The following is a 24714-nucleotide window of genomic DNA, read 5'->3' as shown; positions in this document are numbered from 1 at the left end:
AGCAGCTCCAGTTGAACAAGCTTCAACTAAAATGTAACATCTATAAAAACTGTTTGATACTTTAATAATATGTAACCATGTTCCTTTAATATTTCATCATGCTAATTCATTTACAAGAACAAACTCCGCAAATTTCTAGTACTATAAACAGAGCAAAAAATGAAAAATAAAAAATATTAATCCAAATTCTTTTAGATGGTGATGTGGCATTCTATAATTGGACTAAAGCCCCTCAATTATTACATTCTCGGGAACAGAGCGTCTCTTATCTTCTCTTTCACAACTACCTTAACCACCACTTAGCGCCATTTCTGAAAGACAGAGAGTGTCACTGTAAAACGACCATGCTCCTCGCGCCACCACCTGATTGGCTCCTTCCGGTTCGTCAAATTTACAGACCCAACTCACGACCATCGAGCAGAAGTCGAACTCGGACGACTCGGCTGTGCTGTAGAGCGAGTCTGATCCCAACGCGGACTCGTTCGAGGTGGGTCGACTCATTGGCAGCTATGGCTTCATGAACATCACTAGGTATACACTTGTGCTCAACACCACTCTCACTTTTTGTAACACTCTCGAGTTGTTAATTGCTTCGAAATTTTGTTGATAATTGCATGCTTTTATGGTTGGTTGCTGAGAAATTGAAGTAAAAGGAATGTGCTTTCTATAATCTTAATGAGGTTCACTAACACTGCAGAATATAAGATTGAACTTGAAGTTTAATAACTTTCAGTTAAGTAGCCAAGGTCACATCTTGATACCAGCCCCAATCTTCAGCTTGAATATATATAACCTCCCTATGCCAATGTTCCTTCCACTAGCAGATTTGCTACTGGCAATTTACCATTGAGAAGCATATATAGCTGAGAAGAGCTTTGGAGAGAAAAAATTTGAATAAAACGTAACTTTATATCTCCATTTCCAGATGAACCAGCTAGCAAACCACGATGAAGATCATTTGTTTTTAACTGACAACCCTTTTGTTTGATATTAGCCCATAATCCAACAGGTCCAATTAAAAGAGAAAGAATTGACCTATCTAACATTGACGTCAATGTTTTGCCAAACCTGCCTGGCTCTGGAACACTCACAAAGCAGGTAAAACATTTTTTCCATCTGGTCAGGATAAACATGACATAGTGTTCCTTTTAAATATCTGCTCATTAGTGAGAAGTATTCCATGAACAAGCAACCAAGTGAAAATGTTAAGTTAAAAGACCAGATCTCTTTCCGTCTACAATCAGGAAGCTCACGATTCACATAGAGGTTCTGATATGCAGATTTGACTGAGAAAATGCCACCAGATGTAGTACCTTCCCATGTAAATTTGTCATTATCACCACAAACAGATATAAGATTACTACTAATAATCTTCACCACATCAGCAGGGAGACGAGAATGGACAATTTCAATTTCTTCCCTGTCAAAAATACTGAACAACATCATTGGAGTTGCTTGCTTGGTATTATGAACATACCAAATAAAATAAAAAAATAAAAAAAAAATCAATGGAGGAAATAATCTGCCTCTGTAGTTCTACTTGAAACCTACTTGAATTGTTTTCTTTGTTTGAGTTTTAGTTGACTTTGGTTTCAAATCAGTAGAAAGATATGTTATATTCCCTCCTCTTTGTCTGAAACAGCTTTTCAGGATCTCCGGGCACAGATTCTGAATACTCATCCGGAGATTTGGGGCGGTTGAGGGTTCAAGATGTAGGAGAAGGCAGTGTAAAGATCAGGTACATTCTAACTTTCTAAAGGAAATATCATTCTGGTAGGGTCTTGCCTTATTAATCACTAGTGGAAAGGAAAAATTGAGAGGAAAAAAGAGCTTTGTAATGGAAAAACACAAAAGCAGTTTCCCGTAAGTTTAATGGTGGTTGAGGGTGATACACTTTGGAAGGAGATCACTGTATCACTGCTAGCACAGCTGTGATTGGATAAAAACATGTGAATATGTGGACATGGAAAACACTATGAAGAATTATGCTCTTCGTGGTTGCTTGCGCTCATTTATTTGTTCATGGGGTTGAGCATGGCACCATTAATGGGAATGAAAGTAGCTTCTAAGAACTTAAGTACTAAGAGATGTTTGGTATACTTAGGGCCACAGTGACTGAACCTAGAAGTTTGAGAAAAGTAGCCAAAGGTAGTTTGTGATGTGATCATCAATAAGTTATGTCTAGTCCCTCCTCCTAGATGCTAATAGTACTCATGGCAGTTCATTTGCAGGCTATATGATGGGAGAGTTACTCAGGGTCCGCTGAAAGGGGCTCCAGTTGTTTTTAAGGTAATATTGCGATCATTGTCATTCTCCTTAGTCCTTACTTACAATTTGATTTTCCAGATTCATACGTAGACTGCTTTAAATTGACTATTAGAATTTTATACCATGAAGGTTTATCCTGGAAAAAGGGCCGGTGGAAATGAGGCTGATATGATGGCTGCTAATGAGCTAAATGCTCACACATCCCTTCAAGTAATGAGTTGTTATTTAGATTTTCATATGTATGATTGCATGTGCCTTTCCTTAAATTATAATGCAGATCAATACTAACAGATTTCCTGGTATTTATTTATTTTGATATTATTTATTGATTCTCTACTTTTTACTTCTTTTGCAGGACAGTTCAGATGGTATCTGCCAGAATCTTGTGACACTCATAGGTGGGTTTGAAACAAAAACTGGGGAGCAGGTTTGTTTTTGGAATTTTATATTAAAACTTGGCATAAAGGAGGTTGTTAGTTCTGTTTTGTATTAACAATGAAGAAGTTATTATGTGCAGTGGCTGGCTTTTCGCAATGACGGGAAATATAGTGCGGCAGATTATGGAAAAGTTATGAGTGAAAGAGTTTCAAAAAGCCGTGCTGGGGGAGGACAGGTTTGGAATAAGTTTGAACAAGAGGAAACAATCAAACGCAGAAGATACTATGTTACCAAGTTGCTTCAGGGTACAATGAGAGGTCTAGCATACATGCATGATCGTGAAAGGTTACACCAGAGTCTGGGACCAGCTTCTATCATTCTTAAGTATGTCGCTCTGAATCATTCAACATGCTTCAAATTGCTTCATAGATTATTATTTGTGTCTGTCATATCCACCCTGTGGTATCCTACTCATATTTTGTTAACTATTGGCAGCACAATTGTAGAGAGAGAGGCCATATACTTAGTACCACGACTCCGGGATCTAGCCTTTTCTGTTGACATTGGGTAACCAATGTCTTGGCCAATCTATTGTTATTTATTGGGTTCTGAAGCATACACACAAGCAGTACTTGGTTGCTTTTTTCTAACAAGTACTATCAAGTAGCAGAAAAGATCAATAGTCGAACATTAGGATTGATTGGATTGGATTGCCTTGTCACTGTTGCATATCTAAAGACATAGTTTCCTAGGTATTCAAATCTAGAAGGGAGGCCTGGACTACTGTCGGAGGGACTTTGGAGACGAGCATCTACCGCTGGTGCCTTCACACCTATGGATAAAAGAGCATTTGGACTGGCAGATGACATTTGAGTTGATGCAATTTGGCTTTGTTTTAGCGTTTGAGTTAGCTTCATATTCATCATACCAACTTTTTAATCCCTTCATGCAGATATGAAGCAGGTATTTTCTTTGCATACTTGGCATTTGTTCCATTTTGTGAAGCAGGCACAATGGATGGTCTTTCGTTGCAAGTAAGCTACAATGTTACCATAACTTTCTTTTGTTTTTGGATTGTATTTTATTTTCTTCCTTGCATGTTTGATTGATGTGGGACAAAAGAAAATATACTGCATAAGTTATATGTTGTGGTGACTATATATATATATAGACAAAGACGTTAGTCAATAAGTAATTAGTTAGAAGAACTGTAGAGAAGAAGAAATTGACCCAAATAGATTGACTTATAAAAGTTTCTTAGACTAAAACTTCTAAATTTTCTGTCTGCAACTCTTAACTGACAACCTTTTATAACTGGCTGCCCGACTGTTTTTTTTTTTTTCTCTCTCTCTCTTTTAAATTACCAGGAACATTCTCTTCTGACAAAAGCTCTCTTGGTCACTAACTTGGGCTTCCCAAAATGATAGTTCTTGTCTTACCAAGTTCTTTCATCAGTGGCAGTCATATTAGTAAGCCTTCTACAAATAATTGTTATTTTGTGAACTTGCAGAGGATTTTAGAGAGCACTTTCCAACTTGATCTTGGAGCAACAAGAGAGTAAGACACTTTTGATGTCATTTGAAAGTTCTCTGTATGTTAGAACTTTCCCACAGTAATGTTTTAGCCGTACCTCAGTCATCCCACAGTCTGATGCAGCTATCATTTTTAAAATCTTCTGATCAATCCTGATTTTCCATTCTGCGTCATTGCTACACAGTTGGACAGTATGGATTATTAAATCTCAGTAATTCCTAGCTAAATTTGCGTATTTTGCATGAGAGTTAATCATCTACTACATTTTCTGCAATATAAAAGATGGGGTAATAGATTGAGATGTAATAATTGGGTTTCTAAAGACCTCTCAAACAGTGTCCTAGTTTTGCTTGTTAATTTTTCATTTAGTCAATAACATAAAAGTCTGGTCCTACTGTGGCTTTGTAATGCTTCTGCTTCTGTTGCTTATTGTTTCCCAGCTACCCTGTTTTCGCAGATACTGTTTAGCAGATGACAGGCTATTAGATGCTGTGAAATTTCTGGATCTTGGAGATGGTGCTGGTTGGGAGTTACTCCAGGTTCTCTTTCATTAACAGCTGATCAATGGTTTCATTACTATTTCAGCATTATTTGATGGAAGTTAATACGATCTAAGTTGGTGTAAATGTATGTCTATTTTGGCAGTCACTTCAAACACATCTATATTTTTTGGATCCTTCGAAAAGGACATCTGAATTTCAGTAGTTAGCATGAACAGTGTAAAACTATAAATAGTTAGCATGTCCAAGAAAAGGTTATGGCTACTACAGAACCTCTTTCGGTGAGACTAGGTTATTGCTTCTATTAATATTAGAAAAAGATGGTTCTTGGAAAGAGCAAGGCTCCCTTCTAGGCATTTGATAGGTTATAGTGTGACAAATGTTCCCATCTTAGGCAACTTGAAGGGACAGCATAAATATACATTCCCTCCATGCGTGGCTCCACATGATTTCATTTCACAACAAAATCGGAATGCTTGATTTACTTAGAAATTGCCTGTGTTCTATATATTTTTTTACTTGCACATTCCGCTTTCTCTCTATGATTCCAAGATGTACAGTAAGCAGTGCTGGTGAGTCCTGCATTACCAGATACGGGTGCCTCCAATATCTCTAGGTAAAAGTAAAACAAAATTGTAACAGGATGACTGATGGATGTGGTTTTCTTCCCTACTTCCATACTCTCCAATATCTGGTCTCAAGAATTCTGCTTACTCCACATTTTCAGGATCCTTCAACATACGACATGTTTATATCAGAATTGCAGTAATTAGTTGATTCATGAACAGACCCAATAATTGTTTGCATGTCTAAAAGATTATTGCTATTCTATGTTTTTCTATAGCCTTTTCTGTGAGATTAATAGAAGCTCCAAGATGTAGAAGAAGTTATTACTTGGAAACGACAAGGCAATGCTATTCTGCACCTCCTTGTCGCTTGCATATTTTTCTAAAACAATGTTTCACTTGGTTTAGGCAATGCTGAATCCTGACTTCCGGAAACGGCCGATGGCACAGACTGTACTCAATCATCGATTCATGACCGTGGGTGTTCTTTGAGATTATGGACCGCAGAATTTGATCTATTGTGTATGTTGTATGATAGACATGGATCATCAAGTGAACTATGTATAGGTGATATTTCTTTGCAGTAAGAGTACATGTATGCAAGCTGCATTGTCAGTATTAATTAAGCTCTTATTTTGCTGTTGTACGCAGCACTGAGGAATCGTTCATCTGCACCAAAATTAGGGGAGTTAACTTGATTTTGACTTCAGTTATGTGCGATATAACTTTTTAGTAATCAAGACAAGAAACTCCATTCCTATTATTTCAAGATGTTTCTGTCTCCTAATTAACAGACTTTCCTAAAGACAACTTCATTCCTCTTATTCTAAGGATGACTAATATAAGTTCTCTATAAATTCTATTATTAACAACACTCACCTATTTAGAAAATTTTTCCAAAGACAACGTTATTCCTATCATTCCAAAGATACTCTTCCAAAACATCGTAGTAAACATACAGACACACATGCGTACAAAAGGCCAATGGAGAAGGCCAACACACTGAAAACAAGAATGACACAAACGCAAAAGCACACAGTACACGGGAGCCTCCATCGGCGGCAGACAAAGAGAACCCGGCCAGTCGGCCACCATAGATGCCCGGTCCATTATTATTTACTACTAGCAAAGAGACGTACACCCACTTATTTCTTTCTTTACTGCCCTGAATCCCTGATCATCCTTTCATCTTTGTGGACTGGTAGTCGAATTTGTAGGCATTGATGCCGGTGAAAAGGCCATCATCCATGGTTTTTGTATTGATTTGACCTTCAGGGAGAAGGTCTCTCTGAGTGTAGGAGAAAGGCACATCGCATGAAGCTTGTGAAGCTACGAGACTCACCTTCATCATAGTTAAAGGTGGCACAACAACTGTGTAACTGACCTCCCTGATATTCTCAACTGTGGTAGTTTCTCCCCACTGGTATCCTCCGGTGAACTCAGCCGATAGTTCGATCTTTCCTTCAACAATCAGTGGAATAGCACTCACTTGGATGGTTGTTTTGACACCCAACTTTAATGACACGCTGCCATTCCAACTACTGACCCTGGCATCTTTTCTCGAAAACTTGAGGGTGATTGTGGAGTCTCTGTCTGGACTGTCGTTAACTGCCATAGCTGTGTCCATTTCTATGATCTGCTCCTGATAGATCCTGGAGTCAGAGAGTCGAAAGTTGATATCGTAGATGTTCCTTGAAAGAACAAGCTCTTCCACCACCAACCTTGGCTGTTGAGAGATAGCTGGGTACTGGGCGTTCAAACAGTTGGTTTTTCCCTCGGTGGTGAGTCCACCACAAAAATGGTTGTTACCCAAATTGCGAAGAGCGATGACATTGTCGCCGACTTTGACAGGCCAAAACAAGGTGTCGTTGGAGTAGTTATTTTCTTCCGCGTCAGCCCAGATCCAATTAGGGCTACGCCTCCAGAATTTGGCATAGTGCCCGTCCTTTATACGAAGGTTTCCTTCAGCAGTGACGAACAACTCCTTGGCCACCAGTGGATCTCCAACATTTAAGTTGGACTCGAACATCTGATATGGGTATCCTTCGATCCAGCGGGAACAGAGGTAATTGCCATTTTCTTCGGATTTGAAGGTGACTCGTGAGGGAAGTATCACCAGCGCTTCCCAGTCAACGACTTTGAAAACATCGCCTGCTCCTAGGTACAAGGCATTTAGGAACGGACCAGTTGTATTGCTCTTCCACAAGGATGCGAACTTCTGGAGTCTGACGTGGCGAAATCGGACTTGTTTTTCGCCTTCAAAGATTGGCTCGAACAAGGTGCAGGAGGTTTTTGATCGGTCTTCCTCTCGTTTTTCGGCGGACGCAACAATCCAAAGTGTATCGTCCCCCGCAATCTCGTTCGCCACCCAGTACCTATTGTTGTAGCAGCATCTTATGTGCACCAGTCCATTCCCAGTCTCTGCGATCTCCATTTCAAACTTTGCCTGCGGGCTCACAACTTGTTTTCCATCTGATTTCAGGAACCCTGCGGGAACATCCTTCATTAAGCTCAAGTATCTGTCGTTCCAGGAGGAGTTGAGCACCAAAAACCTTGGAAGCAATGCCATGGTGATATGGTACCAAACCCAAAGAGAGTGAAGAGAGTAAGAAGGGAAAGCTAAGAAGAAAATAAAATTTTCATTCCTTGTTGCGGCTGGGTTACAAGGATCTTAATATACCCAATCAGGGAGAGATACGATTTTGACATCTGGCAGCCATCTAACTCATTAACTAAACCCTAGCTACAGAGAACAAAACACGTGCAATGCATGAGCAGAACAAGGAAACGGTGCGTTTAACACCAAGGCAACTATTCCTGATCACCATACTATAAATTCGGACTAGATTCATAACACATTAAGGAAAGGAACAAGAAACAAGAATAACAAATTAAGGGGAAAGGAAAATTACTAGAGAACAAAGCGCGCTACTGCTTTCTATATTGATGAACTCTCTATTAAGTTTTTGGGAAGCTTACAACACGTACCAGCTCATCCCTTATATAGGCGTTCTTACTTGCTAAACATAGTACACAAAGCATGTAATGCCACTACTATAAATTTCCCCATTCCACACTAATTAGAATTAGTCCCCATTGGGACAAAGCACACTGATAACAGTGGCTAATAAAATCAGCCACTATGCAGCCACTAATGAGAAATCAGTCCCCTCTATTGCAGGTGCCATATTGGGACATTATACATCAATAATTTAACAGTGTGATGTCTTTAACCAAAGCAAAACTGCATCCAAATCAGTGCCAAAGCAACTATTATCAGTGTGTCTTGCTGGTTTTGGAATGACACTGATATCAGTGGCAAAATTATAACGCTGGATTAAAAAAATAAGATTCATCTTATCGATTTTCAAAGAAACCTTGAGAAAAAGACTAATATTAATTCTGATGGTCAGTTTGTACCGAGTAAGGGATATGCAGGAATCATTAATCATAGAGAATATCAACTCTGCCTATAAAGTTTAGGCCACTCACTTATGCGCCATAAAACAAGAATAGTGGTACACTGAAAAGTGAGAAGGGAGACAAAAGAGCCTGAGGTATAAATTGATAGCATAAGAAATAAACCATATATCTGCATTGGAAGGAAGTTTTACCTCAGGACACCTTCTACACATTCATCAATGAAGGTGAAAGACCGAGTTTGCAGCCCGTCTCCCCACATCTCAAACCTATCAGTGGAAGTAAGGGCTTTTCTACAAAAAGCAGCAGGCCGGGGCCTTCTCTCTACCACCTGCAGAACAAATGACAAACAATATGCAGCCATGAATTTGCCAAAATACAGAAATGTGTGTACATGTCTTTGTGTCCAGTCATGGAATAGTTTACAAAGCCTACCTTTCCAAGTTCCGAAGGGTCCATAAATGTTGTGAAATCGTCCAATCCGACATTCAATACTGAACTCCTTATTAAAGTGCTTGCATAATTCTTCAATCATGAGCTTTTCCAAGCCATAGGCATCTTGAGGCTATTCCACAAGCACAATATTTCAAAATTAAGGTTAACAGATTTCAAAATTAACTTGTGTGTGCGCGCGCGCATAAGCTTTCTGCAAAAGTAAAAACCTCTGCAAGCCAAGCATCAGACTCCTTCAAGCTCACATTAGTATCCAACTGTTTGAATTCAGGGTAAATGCAAGCACTAGAAGCATAAAAGAACCTGCAAGCCATGATGAGAAGTTAATGGTTACATGAGTGAGAAGATAGGCATGCATACTCTCTTCCTTCCGAGCATACCTCACATTTTGCAGTAAGCGAAATGGTTAAGCTCACTGATATGAAGGGATGTTTTTATGCAACCAAAATTCAACAAATATGAAAAATTCTTGTCAAATATATGAAGCCATCGATCATAAAAGATGCATACCTTTCTGTCCCTAGAAGCTATCATATTAAGGATCACTGAAAAAGCAAATACCAAAGAAAGACACTATTCTACTACATGTAACAAGTGGCAATTGGATCTTCGCAACATATTCAAACAGCAAAGAATAAATTGAATCAAGTGTAAAAAATATATAGAGTTACAGTACGTGAAGACAATACGACTTCACAATTTAACATATATAGATGAACATATAATTTCAAATGTTATCTAAAAAGCATGGAATGACACAAATTCATAGTGGGGACTAATCATAGTCGACTAAGAAAACGTACAATGTCTTCTCTACCATGCTGTCAAACACCCTCCTAGCCTCACCTACCTCCCCACTCAGGCAATACCCAGCAACCAAAGTGTTCCACGAAATGACATCTCTCACACGCATTTCATCGAACAAACTTAAAGTACATGTCAGTCAGCGAATTTCTGACAGAGAGATTTGCCTCGCACCCGAATTTAGTGACGAGGCAGTGGACTTTCTCTCCCTCAGTCACTCGAGCGAGCGAGGCTGACGCAGGCCTTGAGCACAGAGGTGAAGGTGTACTCATCTGAGGAGAAATATCCTTGAATATAACTCAGTTCCCAATAAGATTCACTACTCTCTCTTTTTTTTGTGCGTGTAAATGAACCTGTATTAAAAAGAAATAGGCAAATCTAAATTACACAGAAAATCTAAACATAGCACACAAAGCATGTAATGCATGCCTGCATCTCAACTACTACACCGTGCATGATATTGAAGGTTGCCTAGCTAGATGTATGCATTAGCATACCTAAACCCTAAACCCTAAATTTTCGTTCGTAAATACAATAACTGGATAAAACGTGATGGTGATGGTTATGCATTAGCATAAATACAATAACTAAAAGGGGTAAAACGTGATGGTGATGGTTATGGTGATCCTGGGGAATCGTTCATCTACACCCAAAATTAGGGGAGTTAACTTGAATTTGACTTCAGTTATGTGCAATATAACTTTTTAGTAATCAAGACAAGAGTAACTCCATTCCTATTATTTCAAGAAGAAATAACAAGAGTCTACTAATTAGTCTCCTAATTAACAGACTTTCCTAAAGACAACTTCATTCCTATTATTCTAAGGATAACTAATATAAGTTCTCTCTCTCTATTTATTCAAAAAGGAAAAATATAAGTTCTTGTTTAAGGTAAACTGAAATTGGGAGAGAATTGAATCGTGCTTTCATTGATAATAGGGGCGCATGCCTAAATAGAGGATTACAAGACATAAAATTAGAGTTGTACAAGGAAAGTTAATCGTACAATTAATCGGATATCTATGAATATCTCCGAGAATATTTCTAATTCCTAACCCTATTACAACTAGGTCAAGTAACCTAGAGTTTGGGCCAGACATATATTCTGGATTTACTTGAACACTCCCCCTTGTGTCGCCCAAACGTGGTGCTCCTCTCATTGCCTCATTAAAAACCTTGCCGAGTAACAAAAACCCTGAGGGACAAAAATAACCTCGGTCGAAGGGGAAAACGAGCACAACACACCCTTCACATTTCGAGCCATACATGTAAACATCTCCCCCTGATGTCTGCATCTCCCCCTGATGACTACGGTCACGGGAGTTCGGATAACTTCCGCAAACGATGTTACCAACATGTTTCTCGAAAGTGGAATTTAGGCAATGACTTAGTGAGCAAGTCTTCCATACTGTCCTTAGATCGAACCTAGTTCACTTTGATCTTGAGGAGAGTTGGTTGTTGCTGATTATTCTTGGTATTGTCACTTTTGATGTAGCCTTGCTTCATTTGTTCAAAACAAGCAGCATTATCCTATACGGTCGTATGTTCATCTGTGTAGACTTCAAACCACAATTGTTTGAACATGCGTAATTATGGATCCAATCCATATACATTCACGGACCACTTCGTGAAGAGCAATAACCTCTGTATTGTTCGAAGATATAGCGACTAGGGTCTATTCTGTAGGCCTCCAAGATATCACGATCTTTATCCATGGTGAACACTTAACCAGTTTGGGAATGACCTTTGTATGGGTCAGAGAGATACCCAATATCAGCAAAACCTTCCAAAACTCATGTCGTTTTGGGATGGGGATAAAGGATGCAGGTCAGTGTTGGTGGCGTTCCTGGTGTATGATGGGTCCGAATCCATCATCTCTCTGTAGGAATAGAATAAGCTCATATCAATCGTACATCTCAAGTACTGAAAGATATCTTTTACACCAATCCAATGGCGTCGCGTTGGCACAAAGCTATATATAGCTAACAAGTTCACTACAAATGAGATGTCTGGTCTTGTGCATTGATCTAAGTACAATAATGCGCCTATTGTACTTAAGTATGGCACTTTTGCCTCTAGTACATCTTCGTCATCATCTTTCGGACGAAGAAGATCCTTTTCAGGATCAAGACTACAGACGATCATGGGGGTGCTTGAAGGTTTGACTTTGTCAAAATGCCTAAACATCTATCAACACGATCGATGCTCAAGTTCCAAACTGAGACATAATCGTGTTCTCCCAAAATCCTTCATCTCAAACTCAGATTTCAAGTGTTCAGCGGTTTCCCTTAACTCTTTAAGGGCTTCCAATGAAGATCATGTCCGACATGAACCGCGATGGAATCTGAAACTTGTTATGGAAACGCGTGGGCATATCCCTTCCCAATCAAGTAGTCACTTTAGTGAGCGTTTCAATCTTATTGTAAACGCGCTCTGTGGTCTAGAGCCACTTGACTTGGGTAAATGAAGTTCACCATGAACCTTCATATATATTCCATATCTAGATCCCCATATAGATACGTAGTGACCACATTTGTAAGCTGCATGTTCAGTTATTCGGAAACTACCAAACTGACAGGGTAGTGGAGTGCAATGACATCCATTACGAGAGAATATGTCTCATCGTAGTCGATTTCAGGGTGTTCTGTGAGAAGCCTTGCGCCATAAGGCGAGATTGCCATCTCTTTTTCTCATTACACTTTCTAATGAAGACCCATTAGTCAACAAGTTTTATGTTAGGAGGTGTTGGCATCACTGGCTCAAAAACCTTCCTCTTCGTTAGAGAATTCAACTTAACCTGGGTCGCATCTTTCCATTTATGCCAAATCTCTCTACATTGGCATTCTTTCATCAACGGAGTGTGGTTCGATATCATCAGACTCAACAAACTCATGTGCAACAAAATGCGTGATTACATCATCAATCATGATGGAGTTTCTATCCCACGTCTTATGTACACTAGTGTAATTTTCAAAGAGCTCTATATTCTCAGGAATAGGTTCTGACGTTGAGGCGTCCCCAGGAAGATTCTCATGAGATGGATTTTGAGTCTTGATGATCAAAGGATTGGAATGTGCCAAAGTATCCTTCTAACCCACGGGCCTCCCACGCATCCTAGCTGGGGCCATGGCCTGTAACGCCGGAGTGCCACTTTCTTTGGCGTTGGCGCCATACCTACCTCCGTGTAGGGTGGCGCTACGTCCTCTTATAGGGACGTCCATCCTTGCAGGCATGTTTGCAGCAAATATGTGTGATCTCGTGACTTTAATTAGTGGGGATCGAGATGAGACATAGTGGGGACAGACCACGACAATTCATGTCGTTCCTGCTGAACATCCGTGTTCTTATCGCCCCCTAACGACGGGAAGACTGTTTCATCAAAGTGACAACCCGCAAATCTAGCGGTAAGGAGATCGCCTTGCAAGGGCATTAAGTGGCGGACGATTGTTGGAGTCTCAAATCCAACATAGTTACCCATTCGTTTGCCCACCCATCATAGAGTGTTTTGGCGGCGCAATTGGCACATAAATGGCACACTCAAATATGCGTAAGTACGATACTTGTACCCAGTCACTAGCTGTAACGCAGAGGTAGATTGAGTGGCAGTGGGTCGTAGACGAATTAGCATAGCTGCATGCGATATTGCATCACCCCAAGCGGATATAAGGAGATTGGTGCGCAATTACCAATGTCTGGACTACCATTGTAGTTGTTTCTGTGAGACCATTTGGCTATGTTCATGGGAATATGATGTCCAACATCAGTTCCATTACAATAACCATCGAAAGTCTTCAATGTAAACTCTCTAGCATCGTCAAATCCAATTGACGGAATATGATGATCCGGGAAGTGAACCCGTTGTCATATGATATTTTCTAGGAGTGTAGCATAAGAAGCATTACAAGTAGACAATGGCGCAACACGTGACCAGCGTGTTTGCATGTCAACCAATCATCATGAGATATTTAAACGTCCGCAAGTTGGTTGAATTAGTCCACAGAATCCTCATGGATTCTATGTAAGAACAGAATGAGTATTTTCATATCCTATGCATAGGACGGTCTCAATCCTAATTTCCCTAAGAAACAGGCTTTGTAAACGAGCGAGAGGCTTTAGAAGCAACCAATGAGGATTGTGGTTGGGCCTGAGCGTCTGAAATGCTATTTGAAGCAAAGTTGGTGATTGCAGCATCACCTGGGGTGCCATCACCATGATGGACGCCATTCATGGCGTTATGGATAGGGACTGTGCCAGCCCTAGGCTGGTGGTGAACTGCGGCGGTGCCAGAAGTAGCAGCGGCAGTCACACTTAGTCCAGGAATCAACTTTTGATTCATGCTTCGTTTTGCTCGAAAGAATAGATGTCTGTGTTAAGTCTTTAGTAGACGGATCATCATGACTAGGATGACCTATCATGTCGTGACAAAGCTATTATGTGTCTAAATCCAAGAGATCTTCTCTCATAACTTTATTGGATTTAATAGCTCGAATAGTGTATAGAGTCCACTAGATAGACACATAAACTTCTCTACGATGCGCCTTTGTTCACAATCGTTAGAGGCATTGCAAAGGAACTCATTTCCGTTCTCTACATGCGTTTTTGCATGGTATCCGTTGGCTATTCATAGGTGCAATTTGCCCTAGGAGCGTAGAGAGTTTTTGTGACAGTAATCAAGGTGCCGTTTGGCAAGGGGAACTTGGGCCATTCCATGTCCTTGAATTAATATTGATGACCTAGCCATCGTAGTCACAAAAGTAATATGCTCATAATCAAAATGGAGTCATAATGAAAAGAACTCGAAATTTTATTCATAAGCCAACGGAGTACATCATTGTCTCTTAACCATTAGGAGAATCTAATCCAAATGCTAGCTAATGCAAAACAAAGGTAGTCGTTTGACTTCTTTCGGTAATTCCAAAATAAATATGACCAGGTGAGTAGAGAGATGTCGGTGGACCAAAGCTCGCTTAAGTTCCACTTATCTCAAAACCTTCCTAGACATCATACTCATTTTGGATGAGGCTATGTGAAGAAAAACGAAACTAATGGCATTTACTAAAAAGTATATGGCAATTGCCTATTACATCTCTTGGAAAAATAAAGACTTAAACAGAATTGGCGATCTATTAATCCCAGCCAAATTTGTAGTCTTCAACCCTTCACTCTAGATCATCTTCTTAATCTTCTTGTTCCACATAGTGAGTTTCTCTTGCTTCACAATATGCTTTGTAGGCGATGACAATTTCTTCACGAGCTCTACAAATGTATGCCCAATGATCGGATACTCCACATTGAGAAAATACATCTTGTGGGGGCAATTTTGTGTTTTGGATCTTTTGCAGCAGGGCCCTCTTGATTAAGCAAGACTAGGCCCAAAATTGATCAAAGGTTGGACCTGAGAACAACTTCGTTGTGACCAGCTAGATGATTACAGCAACGATTGGACTAGATAATAACAGCAGCGATTGGATTAGATGTTAACAACAGTGATTGGATTAGATGTTAACAATAGCGATTGGATTAGATGTTAACAGCAGCGATTGGATTAGATAATAACAGCAGTGATTGGATTAGATGATAACAACAGCGATTGGAGTTAATTTCATAAGAACAGAACTTATAGGTAGATATGGTGTGGGAGCTAGATGCCTGGGAGTTTAGCAGAGAGAGAGTTCCAGCAATGGCATGATTTCTGGGTTTTGGGTTAAGGTTGATTGGGAGGAATTGATGGCTAGGGGTTCAGAGATAGAGCTTGATCTCTTGCTTGATGTTTTTGGGTTGTTGTGGCTTGGTTTCCAACGGCAGTGAACTTGCTTTTTATAGCGAGATAGGCAGGGAAGATTCGTGCTAAGAACCGGGGGTTTTGAAGTGGTATTCTTAGTTTTGGTGGGATAATCCTAAAGCTCTCAACTTTTGTTTTCTCCATGATTACAAAAGGGTGAAAGCTGGTTCTGACTATGAGGATGAAGGTCGGTGGTATAGGCATAGGGCGGTGAAGATCCCATATTATGTGCTGCTGTGATCTTTGAGGGATTCTAATCCCTTATTTTCTGCTATTGTAAATTGTGATCACAAAGTTTGAGGGCTATTGGAAATTGAAACGGGATTGCTGGGTATATGAATTAGAAAGCTTCTCCATAGATTCTGGGTTCTTGCCAGAAATGGTGAAGTACTAATCCCAGCAGCAATTTTGATAGAACGACATTCTGGTTTGGGGAAGAAGATGGTTTCAACGGGCTTGGGCTAGAGACTGTTGTAATGGGCTTTCGGTAAGGAGATAATTCTAATGGGCTTTAAGTTTTGCTGGGCCTGCTTTCATCTCTCTACTAGCCTTTGTTAAGATTTTCACCCCTTAAGCATGAATTTTGGCCCCAAGCCCAAAATTGTTAATGGGCCTTATCTTAACAATAGGCCTCACAGAATTCGTTACCTTCCACACCACACCCTTCCGTATAAGCCCCAAAACATAGCTTGGGTCTATGTGTATCGCACGGTAAATAAGCGTGTCGGCTTCTTTAAAAATGCATGTTAGTCATTTGAATGTTCGGGCTTGTCGTATCTCTTGCTAACTAAAGGGCCTCCTTTTGACATGAAGTGGGCTTGCTTGAAGGCCTAATTAGGTCACGAGGTTGATGACTCGTCCCCTTTGCTTGTCACTCGTTACATTTGAACTTGTGGAAATTTGGGTGTCAACATTAGCCCCCTTGATTATATGGGCCATGAAGAACATTGTAATGGGCCATATAATCAAATTCTGAAATTGAGGCCCAATAGCTAAGCGTAAAGTTTAACAAAGTTTGCTTGGCTTGTCTTGTCTTTTCCGAATTGAAATATTAGTAGCTCGTCAAAATCTCCTCTTTCTTCTGTTGATATTAGAGTATGGATCAACATGGGTGCTTCAGCAGGTCTGGTTAGGATTTTCTGTGTTGTAGCTGTTGTCGCCATATCCCTTGAAATTCATCGACTGCTCGTTGTTATTTCAACGTATACTGGTTTGCTGCCGTGATTGCTTCCTATCTTGTTAGCTGTTGTGATTGAATTTGAAGCCTCACAATCTATAAGCCACGTGTTCTTTTCCTTACTCTCCTGATTATTTTAGCAGCATAATGCATCATGATATTCATGCCAGACATCAGTATATGCAATCTATGGTATTTTGCTTGGCGTGACATTTGAATCCGTCAGAGTTCCCAATTGTCATCATATTGGCTGTTCTTGATGTCTGATGCTACCAATAAGTTTCTTTCGTTTACTGCTGGGATTTGAATGTGCTCAACAATTTTAACAACTGACTGAATGTGAATGACTCTTGATATTGCGTTCGAATTGCTCATTGTCAAGCCCAACCAATTTCAAACTTATATGCTTTTGTTTTGTTTTGTTTGACAAAGTAGCAATCTTAATCTTAGCATGGTAGTAGTCAGAGTAGAGCAAGATTTCTGGTATTTGGATCATTCTAGCATTGATCTCTTCTAGTTTTGTAGCTTTGCACTCATCTGCCTTGAGATTTACGAAGCTTGCATAAAGTGTGCCTTGAACATAGTTACTGTGGCATGTCAGAATTCCGCTTTGGCCATACGCTTGGTGCATTTTTTGTGTTTTGCTTGATAACCATAGGTTTGTTTTGGTATATTTTGACTTGTTTTTGTCCAACCAATTGTGGATAAGTAATTGAGGTTTGTGCAAGAGTCCTTGTAGATCAAGGGTTGTCAATTGGGAGAATGGGAAATAAAGAAAACAAGTTGTGAAAAGCTAGCGAATTAAGACCGAAGTGTGTTGGGTATAAGAGCTTAGGCTAAAATCGGAAAGAATAACTAGATGTAAACAAATACCACAAGACAATCAAGAGATCTTTAGTAAAAGAATTCGGGTGATGATGAGAGATCTAAACTTGCTGTTGCTTATAATAAAATAGAGAGAAATGCTGATTTTGCCTGAGGGGATGTGTTTTACTAGATAAATTTGGTAGGTTCGTTAATGCTTGATAAGGCTCGCATGCATGTTGTAATCTACAAATTAAAATGCATGTAGCTTGGCATGTAAAGTTTTCTTTGCTTGGTTTTGATTTCTTTGTTTTGCTTGCTTAGAGTCATTTAAGCATGTAGTAGCTTTGCTTGGGCATGTGTTTTGGTCGCTTGAGCTTGTGGCTACCTTAAGTATTTTGAGTGATCAATTGAGAGCGATTCGATATTGAAAAGAGTGGGCATAATTGCTTGGCATGATTCTCATATGTTCTATGGGAGATGCACGACCTTAGGGAGGAGCTTGACATGGCTTTGCATTTATGTTTGATGCTTGTATGCATAGTATCATGCTTGCTTGGGTTTTTTTTTTCCGCCTTGCATGAACTTGTTTAAAGGATTGGCGTATTCCTCTTGGTCGTGGATCTGCTTAATTGGCTTGAGCATGAGCTTGGCATGAGCATGTACTTGGCATGATGTTTGGGTGGCATGAGCATAAGCTTGGCATTAGCATGGAGTTGGCATGAATTTGAGTTAAGAGTAGGTATAAGCCTGATATTGAAATCATAGCATGTGACGGTTCCTGAATTTATATATGCATGTATATTGTGTGTGTGTGTGTGTGTGTGTTTTTTTTTTTTTTTTTTTTGAATATCTTGATTGCTTTTGTAAACGCCAGCGAGGACCTTGATCACTGTGGTATAGAAGCGAGGCTTGAAGGTATTTTTGGAGTAATGAGGTCTGCATTTATTGTGGCTTGTTCAGATATTCTTTGAACTTTCCTATCAGAATTTTCTCCTTTTTTTGGATGAGATTGCCATGCCTTGATCTGAATATGGACCATTTGCTGATAGCAGCTTCACTTTGGCAATGAAGGAGATAGAAAACGTCATATAACAACCTCAATCACAGCAGTAACTATAGTAACCATGAGCAAGGTCTTAATCACTCAGCCCCCAAGTGTCTTTGTATAAGATTTTAGATGCTATTTGAAATAGAGAGGCTTAGGAATACGTTCAAATAGGTTTAGGTTCTTCACAAATGAGGAGGGTAGTTGTAGCACTCAATTGGTGATTGGAAAAAGCATGCTATGATATGGGCAATAAAGTCTTGAAATTTGATAGCTGCTGCTTTTGCATGTTTCTTGGCTTCATCGCTTATTATATACATGATTTTTCCACTATATAAGCTGGTTTCATATTTAGCATAGAAATGGCTTGAGAAAGGAACTCTCTTAAAAGAGCATGAATAGATTGATTAACTCTTGGTACATGGTTTTAGGCTTAATGGAAAATTTAGTGTTATAATATTGAATAACTGATAATAGTGTAGGAAAAGTTTACAGCAGCTCATAACTCTACAAGTTGGCTGATATTGGCATAGGCCTGGCTTGAGACAGTATACCTTAGGAAAGAGCGTGAATATATTAAAGCTTAAGTGCTAAACTAGTTCTTGGTACTTATTTTCAGGCTTGAATGTAGAACCTTGGTGCCATGTATAGTACTGAATTACTAGCAAGATAAGGGAATGTTAACAGCAGCTCAACTTTTGGCTATGAAATCTACTAGTTTGAAAGAATGGTGGTGCAATAACATGGCTAGGAGATCGGGTGTTAGAGTAGGTTTACTAAGATTTGTGTGTTTGACTACGGTTTTGGGTTTAAAGAAAGTTTACAGCATCTCATAATTCTGTAAGCTAACTTGATATTTGGCATAGACATGACTTGGGATAGTAAATCTTAGGAAAAAGCCTGCATAGATGACTCAGGTGTTTGATTAGCTCTTGGTAACTCTTTTTTTTGTGTCTATCGATGACCCCTTTCTTTGCTTGGCTTTAGCATGATTGAATATTCTTTGCATACCCTTATGATTCTTATGAAGTTTGATCCAACGTTCGGCATGGGTCTTAACTAACTTGGCTTGGCTTCACTTTGAAGAAGCACCTTCAATTTCACATCTCGATCACTTTGTTTCTATAGCGGCTGAGTTGTTGATTGAATGACCATGACACACTTCTTTTGGTTTTCTTTTATAGGAGCATCAATAATTGAAAACTGGAAAACAAAGCTTCATTCAGGCAGTGAATTCCAGCAGCTCAGCCCCCAGGTAAAAATGTATAGTGCAGATGCTAACTTTCTTCAGTTCGTATTAATCCCCCCAAAAGAAGCTTGCTTGCTTTGTCATTATCAAGTCATTCGAATTGGCATGAAAATGATATAATTGTTAGCTTGGAGAATTTGAGAATCTTCAGCCTTGGATATGTGATTTGGTAATGACGGCTCTTTTAAATATTCTTAAGCATGACTGCTGATTTAAATGGAACACAACTACCTTTAACAATGGCGTGAGGCTTTGCTTGTTGGCTTGTTAGCTTGCTCGAAAAGGATACTTCTAATTATGAGCTTTTACATCAGCTAGCTTTTACATTAGCTAATTTCAAGTACGGCCATTGTTGTGATCAGCATAATATCTTGAAAGCTACTGAAATTGTTTTCCCATATCACTAACTATAGAGTACAAATATATTAACAAGTGTCGATTTCACCGACTTCCTTCATACACTTAAGCGTTTCATTTTAGAACCGCACTCAATATGAGCTCCTCCCTGCATACCAAACATAATAGCTTATTATACACAACTAAAAGGCATTATGGAAGCATATATAGTTCTATAAGAACAATATAAACAAAATATTACATGAGCACAAGTGATGATATCAGATCCCACCTCACTACAACAGAGAAATCTGGGCTCGTCACTCAACTGATAGCTAGCATTGAGCTTTCATCTAACCTGTCAACTAGAAACAAGCAGCTTCTATCAACATACTTTAATCACCACTCGAATCACATATAAATGAACTGAAGCTTTTAGTTGCAAGGTGTACAATCTTTTGAATTTGATCACTTACATACCACACCAAGATAAGAGTACGTACTGACCTCTTCTTTTGTCCAAGGTATCAATTGTTTGAATGTACTAGTGATTCATCTAGTATAGCAAAAGATATCATTGATCCTATTAATCAAACAGACGATGTCATTCACCAAGTAAAAACAGAAGGTAATAAACTAATAGGAGTGTCCAAAAAAAACATTGCTGACTTTATTTTCTTAATGAATACTAAAGAGCATCAGCGATCTCTTTACCTCAAGATTGTCTGCCCTTGACGTTCTTTGCAACATTAAAACCAAATTGAGGCTACATTAGCAGCAGGAATATTGACAATTTCAACCGGCTACTTCGAGTGTCCTCTTCCCTGTGAAAGAATAACATTAGACTAAACACTAAACATCTAGAACTATGTTCTCATGCAACATACGGGTTTATATCAGCTACAAGATTCACATTTCAGTAGATTGACTTGATATTACTGTGTTAACAGTCTATGAATCAGTTTTCAAACCCACACGTACTTTCTCAGCAGCATGGTCAACTTAGAAAATTCACCAAAAATTCATTTCAAACCCAAATGACAAGGAATCAGTTTTCAAACAAGCATTGGGATGTCTAGTTCAATATACAGAAAAACCAGAACTTAAATGATTCAAGTAGAAGTTCAAATCTCAACAGAAAATCAGAGGAACATTCAAAATTCTGGAACTTTCTCAATTACAGACCAAACTTGGAAAATTCACAGATCCTTTGCTAACTAACAGAAGTAAAACATATCAAAAATTCAGGTCATTTGAAGGTCAATAAGTCAGGAAAAAGAAATACCAAAGAAGGCTGTACTGCAGGACAGTTTCTGCAGATTTCTTTCAAAATACCAGAGTTCTTGGTATCATAATCCTTAAACTGTCCTGCACAACACAACCATGACCACAACACAACCAAAGTACTTAAGGGATCTTCCAATTTTCTGATTAAAAGAAGCATTTTAGGCTCTACACGTGATTATAATAGGGAACCCAGAGGTTCTCTTCTCCTATAAATATAAGCATGCAGCTGGACCAAAGTCATACACAACATATCTGTATATCTTTGCTCTCTCTCCACCCCACAGTTTTTCTCTCTCAAATTGAGAAGTGAGAAGCTGATTGAAATGGGCTCCAATATAACAGTGACGACAACAATAATCAAAGAGTAGATAACATATAAAAACATCTTACCATATACATTATACATTATTCCGAAATGCAAGCTTATATGAAAAATTTATCTAACACTACTACTGTAAACAGCTCCAAATAAACCAAAGGATACCTAAACAATGAAAAAGAAATAACAAAAATAGTATCTTTAGATGTAAAGCCTTTTCTATTTGCTTTTATTGTACTTTTCTTTTCTCAGATTATCAGCAGAATACAATAACATCAAACAAACAAAAAAAACTCACCCCTAGAACACAACTGATCTGAGAGATAAATCACTTGAAAGACCAACAATAACAATATGCAAAACCTGCAACCAAAGTCAATGACAACCCAATTAGATGCACATATTAGCAGCCTTGTAATTCAAGCATTTCAGTCACTATTATGCAAACTATAATAGGAAATCAATTATACACAATCGCTCACTGAATCAAATATGCTTAAACTTGTTGTGCCAGATAACCCAATTGTATAAAATTAGCAGAAATCAAAGAGCAAAAGTACCTAATTGAAATCAAGACTGAAACTTTAGCGTAGAATCCAATCCAAATTACGAACCCATAAACTAAATGAGAAGAATCAACCCAAAAACCCAATGTCACCAAAAAGCAAAACAACTAAAAACCCCCAATTTCCATCCAAAGACTGCAACTTCAAACAAAATCCACAATAATCGAACCCATAAGAACTCAAATGGAGACAATACTCAGATCCAGATGCAATTAAAAACAAAGAACCTATCATATCAGAGAACCCATCAAGACTTGATGAAATTAAAAACAAAGAATCGAAGAACTTACAAGGCAAGAGAGAGAAAAAGATAAGCTGAAAATTGCAGAGTGCGACCGACCGAGCAAGAACTCGAACTTGTATACTCAAGAGGTGCTTGGAGATGGTTCCTGCGTTACATGAAAGCTCTGTCAGTCATGCGTTTGTCAAAAAACATAAAGAATCAAAGTTCTTCTATACCCAAAACTTCCATACCCAAACTTGCTTTGCCGGAATCGCAGGAGGATGAGAGTGTGTGTGAGCTTGAGAGGGTGAAAGGGATTGAGGGTGGATTGAGGGATTGAGGTTCATGAGAGTGAGAGCGTGCGAGGGAGAGATTGACTGAGAGTGAGAGGCGGCAATTGTGTTTTTAGATCTAGGGTTGGTTTTCTTTTTTTCAGCTAAGGCCATGTTTGGTTGGTGGCAATTTCCTCTCCTTTGGGAAAGTGTTTCCGGAGGGGGGGAGGGAGAGGGAACCAATTTCTAGGGCTGGGAATGGGCCCGGCCAGTGTAAAATTTGAAGGGCCCGGACCCGGACCGAAATTTTCGGGCCGGGCCTAAATAATTTTTTTTTAATTTTTGGGACCGAGTTGAGCCCGGACAGTTTTTCCCGGGCCGGGTTTTGCGGGCTTTCGGGCCCAAAAGGCAAAAAAAAAAAAACAACATATCGATTATCAAAGTTCCAAATTGCATATCTAAGCTCCACTGTTCCAAACCCATTGCTCTGCCCAGATCGAAGCTCCAAGTCTGGGTCACAGTTTCTATATGACTAGAGAAGGGAAAAACAAAACAAAAAGTCCAACTCTGCAAAACAATTCAAGCCAAACCAACCCATTTCCTCTCTTCAATCCATCAATGGCGTCAAGGATGACCAGCTTCCAGTCCAAACTCAACTACCTATTCCCGACTCACAACCCGATTCGCAACTCCGACGGAGTCTTCGAGTTCGACGAGGCCGAGTTGTGGGTCAAATATATGATTCTTGGTGTTAATAATAAGAAATAGAGAAGGGAAAAACAAGAAGAAGGAGGAGAACTGGAGAAGGAGGAGGAAGCTGACCAGGTGTGCAAAACCAGGCGTGGTCGTCGACGAGGTTGTCATCGGGGTTCAAGAAATCGAACCACTTGGGGGCGTTGATTTGCTCGTAGGTAGATCAGATCTACCATTGATTTGATGGGGAAGGAGGCTTAGGAAGAGAAGGGAAAAGAAAAAAAAAAAAAAAAAAGAGGGAGAGAGAAACAAGAAGAAGACGGGAACTGGAGAAAGAAGAGACCGGAAGAAAAGAAGAGAGACTGAAGGAAGGAGAGAGAAAACTAGAAAAAAAAAAGGAACTGGAGAAAGAAGAGACGGGAAGAAAAGAAGAGAAAGAAACTAAGAAAGAAGAGAGAGTGAAGGAAGGAGAGAGAAAACTAGAAAAAAAAAAAAATAATTGCCAGACTTTACATGATTTCGGGCCTTCGGGCTTTTTTTTTTTTCTGACTTCTAAGGACCGGGCCCGGCCCATTGTATAATGTTTTCGGGCCGGGCTTTATAAAACTGCCAAATTTTTTTAAAGGGCCCGGACCGGTGTCAGGCCGGGTTTCGGGTTTTCGGGCTAAATTCCCAGCCCTACCAATTTCCCTCACTTTTTCCTTTCCTTTGGGAAAGTGTTTCCCTTCCTTGGCTGTCCCAAACGCAGGAAAGGAAAGTGTTTCCTTTCCCAATGCCCACTTTCCGGAAAACAAACATGGCCTAAGGAAAAGGTCCTAGCAAAACGAGTGGGAAAGCCCGAGTTTTTCTTTTTTAGCCAAAGGGAGGGAATACTTTTTTTTTTGAAATGAGGGAGGGAATACTTTAGATTAATTAGGGTTTGTTTCCCGTTTACTCAGACAACATATGAATGTTGTCCTAATTTTCCACTTTTTCATGCGAATTTATCAGTTCTTTCAGACGATAGATATCTGTCGTCTTAATTTTCTAACTTACT

General features: G+C 39.4%; 2 protein-coding genes, 1 long non-coding RNA gene and 1 pseudogene across 4 annotated transcripts; 1 reads left to right on the top strand and 3 right to left on the bottom strand.

Moving 5' to 3' along the window:
* Window positions 1–2034: 2034 nt before the first annotated feature.
* On the top strand, window positions 2035–5891 carry LOC133711889 (uncharacterized). The gene is made up of 11 exons (XM_062137965.1): window positions 2035–2094; window positions 2221–2289; window positions 2398–2478; window positions 2624–2695; window positions 2786–3030; window positions 3142–3213; window positions 3399–3515; window positions 3599–3680; window positions 4157–4203; window positions 4637–4718; window positions 5654–5891. The coding sequence occupies exons 1-11, from the start codon at window positions 2035–2037 to the stop codon at window positions 5735–5737; spliced, it is 1011 nt and encodes a 336-aa protein (XP_061993949.1). The 3' UTR covers window positions 5738–5891.
* A 531-nt stretch (window positions 5892–6422) lies between these two features.
* LOC133711887 (uncharacterized) lies at window positions 6423–7814 on the bottom strand. Its single transcript, XM_062137964.1, has one exon. It carries the CDS (start codon window positions 7812–7814, stop codon window positions 6423–6425), a length of 1392 nt encoding a protein of 463 aa, XP_061993948.1.
* A 1041-nt stretch (window positions 7815–8855) lies between these two features.
* Window positions 8856–10031, bottom strand: LOC133711886 (GDP-mannose 3,5-epimerase 2-like; annotated as a pseudogene).
* Window positions 10032–20288: 10257 nt separating this feature from the next.
* On the bottom strand, window positions 20289–23047 carry LOC133713170 (uncharacterized). 2 transcript variants are annotated; one of them, XR_009847835.1, is made up of 7 exons: window positions 22965–23047; window positions 22781–22879; window positions 22223–22287; window positions 21033–21142; window positions 20826–20901; window positions 20581–20683; window positions 20289–20487 (listed from the first exon to the last, which is right to left on the bottom strand). It is a non-coding gene; the product is annotated as an uncharacterized LOC133713170 (long non-coding RNA). The 2 variants fall into 2 exon arrangements; XR_009847836.1 differs by having other exon boundaries at window positions 20611–20683.
* Window positions 23048–24714: the final 1667 nt, after the last annotated feature.

This window comes from Rosa rugosa, chromosome 5 (assembly GCF_958449725.1).
Source record: "Rosa rugosa chromosome 5, drRosRugo1.1, whole genome shotgun sequence".
Taxonomy (NCBI): domain Eukaryota; kingdom Viridiplantae; phylum Streptophyta; class Magnoliopsida; order Rosales; family Rosaceae; genus Rosa; species Rosa rugosa.
The sequence above is the reverse complement of the archived record's forward strand: the minus strand, read 5'-3'. Positions and strand labels throughout refer to the sequence as shown.